The sequence below is a fragment of the Echeneis naucrates genome, chromosome 7 (genome assembly GCF_900963305.1).
Source record: "Echeneis naucrates chromosome 7, fEcheNa1.1, whole genome shotgun sequence".
In the NCBI taxonomy this organism is placed as follows: Eukaryota; Metazoa; Chordata; class Actinopteri; order Carangiformes; family Echeneidae; genus Echeneis; species Echeneis naucrates.
In genome coordinates this window covers 20,553,815-20,563,262 of record NC_042517.1, presented here as the reverse complement: position 1 = coordinate 20,563,262, position 9,448 = coordinate 20,553,815, and the positions used below count along the sequence as shown (strand labels likewise).

At 38.2% G+C, this 9,448-nt stretch overlaps 1 protein-coding gene across 5 annotated transcripts in view; it reads left to right on the top strand.

Annotated features, from left to right (window-relative positions):
* Positions 1–9,448, top strand: part of plch2a (phospholipase C, eta 2a) — a 150,642-nt gene continuing 141,194 nt past the window's right edge. For 2 of the 5 annotated variants that reach the window (XM_029506650.1, XM_029506648.1), the window contains exon 1: positions 1–160. In XM_029506650.1, coding sequence (XP_029362510.1) covers positions 88–160 — 73 coding nt within the window. In that variant the 5' untranslated portion in view covers positions 1–87. The remainder of the gene's footprint in view (positions 161–9,448) is intronic. The other 3 variants (XM_029506654.1, XM_029506649.1, XM_029506651.1) reach the window with 2 other exon arrangements.

Here is a 9,448-nt window from a genome sequence, read left to right as displayed (position 1 = left end):
CTAGTGTGAAGGGAGGAGCTGGGTTTTTCTTTTCTGCCCTCCTTTTAACTTGAGAGTTACTTTTGATTTGTTCCAGTTTAAACGTGGATGGTAAGGGAAGCTCTTCACTCTTGGACTAAACCACTAAGGAGCACACAGGAAGAGTTTGAAATTTCAAAAGGTAAGACGCAAACTTGGCTGGCTGTACACACCTTGTGTTCATCTACCTGCAGGTTTTAGGCATTGAATGTGAACTACATTATTTGTTGGCTAAGCTGGTTTCAAAACATCAGTCTGTACAGGATTCGAAAGTCACACAACAGCGCTTTACAGCTGCCATGATTAACCTGTTCAAATCGGATATTTTGTTGAGTGAAAAGTTGCTGATTTTGATTCAGAGTTGACAGAGAGGTAGAACTTGAATCTCTTATGTACTTATGTGCCAGTCAGTCCAGCTGAAATGTCTTCTGTGGTTATGTTAAATTCTAGATTAAATAAATCGGATGTATTATTTTTACTGTACTTAAGATAGGCGACTGAGAACAGCAGGATGTTGCTCACACATCAACATAACCATGCTTGTGCCATATCGCAACAGGATGATATCACAGTTATGGCTTTCAATACACTCTGGTGCTGCAATATTCTTGTTTTATCAAGAGCTCCCTTTCACAATGTCCCTAATTCATGTAGACATAAATAATATAATAAAAATATAAAATATTGCCAAACTGGCTAGAATAGAGCTATATACTGTAAGTGCAATCTATTTATACAGAAGACCGTAACACACATGCGAAAAAACATGATGTTTTGGCATGTTTTTTGAAAAAAACCTACCAATAAAAATGTAAATTTTCCAAATAGTATGAGCCTATGTTACTCATAATGTCAGCTTGTATGTATGTGATTTGTGATTTCATGACAAATGCCAGAAGCATTATATTGATCAGCTTTTGTTAGCTTAAAATCTCAGGAATATGTTAAGGGACGATTAAGGAAATTTCTTAAATTAGAAATTCTTCAACCATACATTTAACCTCAATATATGGCCATAACTTTATATTGCTTAATACATTTTATATATATTTTAAAATTCATCACTACACACAGTATTATGGGAGTTAACTCATCTAGCTGGTGGAGGCAACATCTATGAGATGGTAACTCTTAATTCCAAATGAAATTGTTTGAAATTACAATGCTAACCCTCACCCCAGAATAAAATAAAATAATAATAAAATAAAATAAAATAAAAAAAACAGGACACAGCCGCTGTTCTGGATGTGTGGGTTGCTGATTGTTTGTGAAAGGACATCCTCAATGGAAGACATGCACACACACACACACACACACACATACATTCACATGCACTCGCACTCACACAATTCATTCAACAGTACTGGATAGAAGCATGAGAGCTGAGGTGACACCTGCTGAATAAACAGGAAGATGTTATTTCATTTACAACAGATAGCATCTGTTTCAGCTGCATTGTTAAACACATGGCTGGGATTTACCCTGAACAAGACACACAGGGCCTTTAAGGGGTTCCAGTGATCTTTGAAGGGGTTCTATTGGTCATTGACATCTTTTTGTGTTTTTTGTAGATACTTTAGGGACCTGGGTGTTAATATCACACAGCTACAAAAAAACTTCCTAATTTCTTTTAAGCACGGCCGCAGGAATTTTCATCTCGACCAAGTAGCTTTTAAAACACAACAATGGACTTTCTCTAGCACTGGCCAGGCCATTTTTATGCTTAAGGCCATGTTCCAACCGATAGTAGGCCTGTGTGACAAAACACATTTCTGTTTCCTAATTGATTTGTCCAGAGGGCACAGTGGGTAGGATGTAATATTTTGCTAGCCAGAAACCATCAGATGTGGACCTGTTACTGAATGTCCTGAATTAAATTTCAGCACCTTACTGATATCTGCGTTTGACTCACCCTCTGCCACTTTGTGTGCAGCAGACAGTTATGCCATAAATGACTGAGGAGAGGCTGTCTAAATGTACGCACATTTATGATTCATTGGAAACACAGTGATGGGTGAAGCTCTTTCAAACATCAGTCACTGTAACCAACTCACAGCAACAAATCAGTTTCAGCAAGAGAAAAAACTTACAAGTACCATTTTTTATATGTTTAGATGTAGGCACGTAAATTATGTTTTAACACAGTTATTTTGACACCTGCAGTATCTTTGGGTTGGAAAGTATTGTGATATGTCTTTTTATGAGGTCACAATGTAGAACTGAGCAGCTTCTGTATAACTGTATGAGCTTAATTGCATATAGACGATTTGACACTTAATAATAAATATCTTTGATTTGTATCACGGGATATTTAACTAATCTTACACAACAGATGAATTTGCCACTTAGTTAACAGTTGAATACTAAAGGAGCTTAATCAGGTCTATGCCTTACAAATGTGGGAAGAAGCATCAAGCATTTCTCTCCCCTTTTCGTTGTTCTCAGCTAAGCTCATTGGTTCTTACTGAAAATGTAAACCTTTAGCCCTCCGGTCGTGTTCACCTCCCGCCCCTTACTTTAGTGTTCCCGGTCAAAATTGACCAGTATGTTTTAACTGCTCTTAAATTAGCACAAAAAACATTTTTCACCACCAAATTTTTATTCAACATTCTTTAGCTGTAAACAATGTCTCAAAGTAGTGTTTAACATGAATTTATAGAATTAGACATAAAATAACTGCAGTGAAAATGTATTACAAAATTAACATGTAATGTAAAAACTAAATGGAAAACCAAAGACCAAACTCAACATGAAGTCGTGTGTGTGTGTGTGCATGTGCATGTGAATTCATGTGGCATGTGGCAATGTGGCATGTGACAATCAGGTCAGACTGAGCCTTGCAAACATAAGCATCACATTTGCAGCATCTCAGGCTTGTTTTGTTGTCTCTAGGGGCACAGAGCTCACAGCGCTTCCTTTTCTGCCCATGTCCTTGTTGGGGGAGAGCAGCCAGGGCAGTGGCTGGGGCTGGAGCTTGCACACTCCTACCCAGACTGGCAGAGGCAGGGAATGTGCTGGCGCCTTTGAATAAGAGGAGTCACCAAAGCTTTCCCCAGCTCTGCTAGGAAAAGTCTCCTCTTGAAATTTTTCCCCTGATTCCAGGTTGGGTCGATGGCTGTTCAGATATGCGTTGAAAGCAGACGCATCAAGGATTTTGTTGAACAGTGCCACAGGCCAGCGGGCTGTCATTCGCTTGCAGGTGTATGTACCAGTAAGCTGCAATAAAAGGAACAATAAATAAGAGATTGGGAATAATACTGAATCTGTTGTACACAAAATGCTATGATTCACATAAATAAAAATAAAAGAAAATGCATGATGGATGAAACTTTACATTACCTTATCAAGGTAGTCAACGCCTCCTTTGTTCTTGTTGTAGTCCTGAATCATAAGGGGCTTCCTGTCCTCTGTGGTGATGAAATTTGTGTAGTGAGCTCATCAGGATGACATTTCTATTCTTCTTGGGAACATATGTAACGAGAGTGTGTGTGACAGTGAAGGCAAATTTTGATGAGAGTGCCTCTCTTCCTCTGGTCAATACCAGTGCAGGGGGAAGTTCAGGCTTGTTCTTCCTCACACTCCCTACCATGGTGAGCTTTCTTTTCAGCAGCTCCTGACCAAGAGCATATGATGTGAAGAAGTTGTCACATGTGATATTATGCCCTTGGAAATGGGTTTCCCCATATATACCCATGTATACCTGCATATTCCAGGCATAGCTGCTCCACATGCTGCATCACATGCTGCCCAGATCTTTATTCCATATTTCCCTGGTTTGCTTGTAACGTACACCTTGAAGGAACAGTGACCTCTGGAACCAGGCGCTCATCAACTGTCACGTCAGGGTCTGGATTGTACATAAGTGGTCGCCGCTCCACCCACCTGTCCCAAATGTTCCTGATGGCAGTCAGTTTGTCATTTCGCCAGCGGACGGGTCTTGTATCTCTGTTATCAAATCGAATAATTCTTGAAAGGACATGAAACTGTTGTTAGGACATAGTTGCCCGGAATATAGGCCTATAAGGCCACAGACCTTTTGTAGTCTCATTGTTTGAGTGATATACTCCAGCTAAAATCAACAGACCTATGTAGGCTTGGAGGTCTACCAGGTCGATTTCTCTCCAGGTTTGTCATCTCGAGTATAATTCCCTCAATGGACTCTGGGAAAAAGAGCTGGAAGCTGGACTTGATGCCATCCACTTGAGATGTCGCATACCGTGTTGGCCCTGTTTTCCACTCTTGCTCTACTTCCTCTGTCCTTGGGGAATGAAGACCAGAGCAAGTGTCCACTCTTGGACTGGAATGTCTCCTCAGGTGCCTGTTCTTCAGGTGCCTCTCCCTCTCCATCTGTTGAATGGTCAGTCTCCTCAAAGTCTGGATCAAAATCTAGGTTGTCTTCCACTTCTGAGACATCCTCCTCTATCTCTGGTTCAATTTCAGTGCCCTCTTCATCATGTCCAAAAAGCTGGACCAGAACCTCTTCGACAGAGAACCGCTTGGTCAGTGGCCTACTCATTGTGCTCAGAGTAAAAGGAGTGCAAGGCAAACACTATGCTATATATATGGGGTCTGTGTGAAGATGATACATTGATTAGTCTGGAAGGTGTGGTTCACGTGGGGGATAGGCACAAAAGCGTGGGAAAGAGATGGGTTCACATAACAGACACCTGTCTAGTCTGTGTGAAGATATGATGTATTGTTTCATCTGGAAGTTGGTTCACATGGGAAGATCATAAACGTGGGAAAGAGATGTGTACCCACAAAAGACATTGTTCAGTTTGAAATGTGTGTTTGAGTGAGTGAGTGAGTTGGGGTGGTGTGTATGGGGATGTGTTCTGTCTGATGGATGAATATAATCTGGATACCCATTCATTTCCTATGATAGCCACTTTTGAGCGGGAACACCACAGGTGTAACAAGGTTGATTAAAACACTCAAAATTCAATGAAAGAGGTGATCATCACTTTTATATGCTCAGCTGTGGCCAAAAATGTTGTTCAGTCTTGCTTTTTCCAGCTGAAGATTATCTCTATATTTTTTTTTCTTCACTTCCTGACTAGCAAAATATACATGCCTTGATCTGCTTACAGCTTCACTCTTATGTTATACTATCCCTAGGTGTCAACCAGGGCTCCAGGTGGTTCAAATAGTCGTGCCTCTTTACATCCTCTCCCTGATAAAATTTGATTTGATTTCACCATGATACTGCTAAATACACTTATCATTGACTTGGCATTTTGTCCAGCTCTGCAATCTGCTGATACTGCTTGTTACTTCCATATCACAGCACATGAATGGAGAAGAGGAACTGGGGTTTTGCTATTAGAGGTTCCATCTTGGGATCACCATATGCTTAGCACATTTTAAACCTTTCCCTAAAGCATATAAAGAGGTTATTATTTTCCCAAGCTGCCCAAATTCACAGTTCATTAAGTCCATAATTGGACTTTCTGCAGACTTCCAGAGAGTACTTTGGATGTGGACTTGTCTGGAAAACAGTTCAATATCTGTAATATGTGAAAGAGAACAATTGCGCAGGCACATTAGAATTAAATCAAAGTAAAACAGAGTGTGATTGTGTGTGTGTGTGTGTGTGTGTGTGTGTGTGTGTGTGTGTGTCCGTGAAAATGAAGAAAGCGTGGCTCACTACAAATAAGGATGCCTTAATTTTTCTCACTTCACAGGATTCATTGACAATAAGAAAAATGCTTCCCTGGCATCACAGTCAGAAATGTTTTTATACTGTTACCTTGAAATGCATTTCAAAGATTATTTATCGGCAGGAATGTCTCAACCCTAATATTGCCTTCTCTGATTATGAGACCTTCTTAGTTTGAATTAGTAATTTATTATCAATATGAATATTCAGAAAGCATGTTACATTTGAATTCAGTCTTTCTGCCATGGAGCAGTAGTGGTTTGGAGTGCGCATTGTGAAATCTCATTGTCTCTGGTTCAAATCTGGACAGGGATTTATGTTGCAAGTCATTGGCCTTTCTCCTATTGTCCTCTGTCTACAGTTACTGAACCAAAGTATATCTTTAACAAAATGAAAAAATGCCATGGCTGCCATACACAGTTTTTTAACGTAAATGCAAAGTGGGAAAGTTTTAAAACCCAGTGTTCATCTTTTTATGACAACATGTAGAGGGTAAGTTTATAGCCCTTGGTACCCTCACAGGTTGTCAGTTATTTTCCTCACTGAAATCTTTGAACCGGTGAGATAACAGAGGTAATAATAATACAGTTATTTGTCCCACTTGAATAGATCAGAAAGGAAACAATGGAGAGAGAGGATGATGTAAATCAAATAATCCTCTCTGAGACCTGAGGAGAGCTCTGACCAGCTGTAAAAAATTCCCTGTGTGGTTGTATATATATTACAGCTTGTTCTTGGTGTGCGTAAGGCCAAATAACAACAAATAAATTATTTTACTTTGTAATTTTTAAAAATAATTTTATAATAATTTTAACAATATTTCTTTTTCATTTGCAAATATGATATCTAAATTAAAGGAATGGTCAAACATTTTGTGACATTTTTGGAAACTTGTTATCACCTCTTACACTGCTGCTAGTACTGTTTAGATTCAGATAGAAATCACCAAACTCTGGTAATGCATATCACTAAAAGTGGTTAACAACAATGGAACTAAAATACTGTTCATGGCAAACTCCAGAAAAACATAGTTGCTTGCTGGCCAAGACACAGTGGTGGTTGACAACTCTCCCTTAGCTTTAATTAATAATTGGTGTTGACTATGTCTATGACTAAGTCCATCTTTTTATCTCATGAACATAATAAGATAAATTCTTATTCTGTCAGCTCTGCAAACGCATGTATGTCATGTTTGTTGTGTAGTTTGCTGTTGCTGTGCAGTGACACCTTGCAGTGGTCATTCCATTAGGAAATAATTGCATCTTAAATAGTTGGTGGTAGAAGTAGCAAATTACAGCTACAGTACAGAAAAAGTGGCGTTAGGCTCAAATATGATAACATTTACAGTCAGAGAAAATGAGACTACTCTTCATGCTCTCTTTTTTATGTGTCAGAGATCCATGCCTTAAGAACAATACAATTTGCAGTGTTTCTATATATTTCCCACCTTGTGTTTCTGGTTGCTAATTATGATAATCTTTTCGAGTGTGTTGCCCACACAGGTGTAAAGACTAAGTATAACAAAAACAAACAAGCAAACAAATAAACTAAAAAACAACAAACCTGAACGTAAACTGCATGTAAATTGTAAAATTACCAAGCAGTCAGATGTGTATTAACTGCCTTTTTTGAGCTGCACTGCTTCTGTAGCGCAAACACTACAGTCAGTGAGCATGTTAACTTCAGTGGAAGAGACAGAAGTAAGAGGCAAAACAACATTTTTAACTCTAGAAAATAAGAAATTAAGTTTAAGGCTGAAATCATGTTTCTCTATTAAACAGCTAAGTAAACAAATCCTTGGATATTTAACAATGGCAAAATCTACTTATAGCTTCTCTAAAGTGACAAATTTACTTCAGCTTGTCATTAAATGTTAGCACCACCTAGGGTTGTTCTGGTTTTGATGCTTCTCTGATTTTCAGTTGAAATAAATTAATTTCAAATCAGTTTTTGACAAAAAAATATTGAAAAGCAAGATACTATTCCCAAAGTTCAAGCATCAAAATTGAACAACCCAAATCAGCTTTTGGTAAAGATGTTTGTGACCATGGGCACCAACATGGCCACTGCAGCTCTGACAGAGTAGAAAGGAAAGGAAACGCCATACGAGTGATTTAAAGAGCTGCTTGTGGTCATGTGGTGCCCCTTGCCCATCTGCTGATTGAGAGCTCATTGCACTGATAAATTGCACTGATAAATTGCACTTTCATTATGGAGGTGTGCAGGTGGACCAACCCAAAGGATACAGCAAAGGGCAAAAATACTCATGGTCAAAAAGGATTAGTTGGCTAAAATGGATAGTTGTGTTAAAAGATTACAAATTGTAAGAAAATCCTTAAATGTGTGAAAAGACAATGACCTTGATTACAGTAAAAAAAAACAAACAAACAAACAAACAAAAACACCAGTAACGTGACATCAGAATGGATTGTGTCTAGTTCACTAAGTCCTGCTCAAGGACTACTGTGAGGAACTATTGACGGCTTGCTTTGAATGTGAACTTCATGCTTGCTATTTATAAAACTATGGTAAAATGTATTTTCTTTTGTCTCTTTGCTGGTTTATTTGGATCTATTATCATACTGTTAATTTCATCTTTAGTGGTATTTCATGGTTTTACCTTGATTTCTTATTGATCACAGACAATACGGCCTTTGGCCACTGTTTTGCTGCTTTTGATTTTGGGAAAATAAATTACCCAACTCTTTTCCTGATTGTGTGCTTGTCATCCTGTGTTGACTTATGTAATCAGTGTGGGTCCAGTGATTGTTAAATTACCCTCACTTAAGGCATAGGTTAAGCATCTAATAGACTGTGAATTTCTGTGTTATTGCCAGATCAGTCTTGAAACAGGAGACAGGAAAAAATATTTGTGATTAATAAACAAGTAGAAATATACATTTATGACATTCAATGTTGATGCACATTGAAGTGATTTGAATGTCAGGGTGTGCTACACTGTTGTCTGACAAATAAGTGGTGGTGTTCTGAATGAGACATGGCTGTTGGAGTACTTCAACATAGACTATTGCAAATTGTTCATGTTTAGACATGAACGATTTGCCGCACAATGGACTGATTTCTGTAATGGTGTTCATTTCAGATTTAACTCTGTAAGTTACTGTGTAACTAGCCATACTGTAAACTGGAAGAAACTGGATTTCAGCATTTCTGATTATCTTTGTTTGGACTTACATAGGCACATGGATACTTCGAGCAAAAGTCAGCAGATTGCAACAGTTATTACAATTCATCCTAAGTGGAACATGAATATCTGAATATATAGCAGAATATAGCAGCGTAATAGAATGATAGCATATTTAAAGAGGCTGTTTACAAAACTTTGACTTTAAAGACTATTCAGTAACTCTGGTAACAATGCAGTAATAATTAATGAGTATTCATTTGATAATGTATAATACCAAATTAATACTAAGTGAATACAAATTAATTACTAAGTAATAGTAATGTATTAATGACCAGCAATCACTAGAGTAGTGTTAACATATCCACTGGGTGATCCAATCACCAGCTTCTCCATCTTAAGCGAGGTTATTTCTGTTATACTAGACAGTTCTCAGAAAGGTAGATGGTTTATTGCCAGAGAGTTTTACCAACTGCAAAATAGTGTTATGGCTATTTTGGAGAACACTGGTCTCTCTCTACCGGTCCACTGACAGTCTGAACTTTTGAGGTTTGAGGTTTCACTCTTGTGAGACAACTCAGATTGAAGTTTTAAAACTAATGATTTCACAGTTTCTAGGTAAAGAA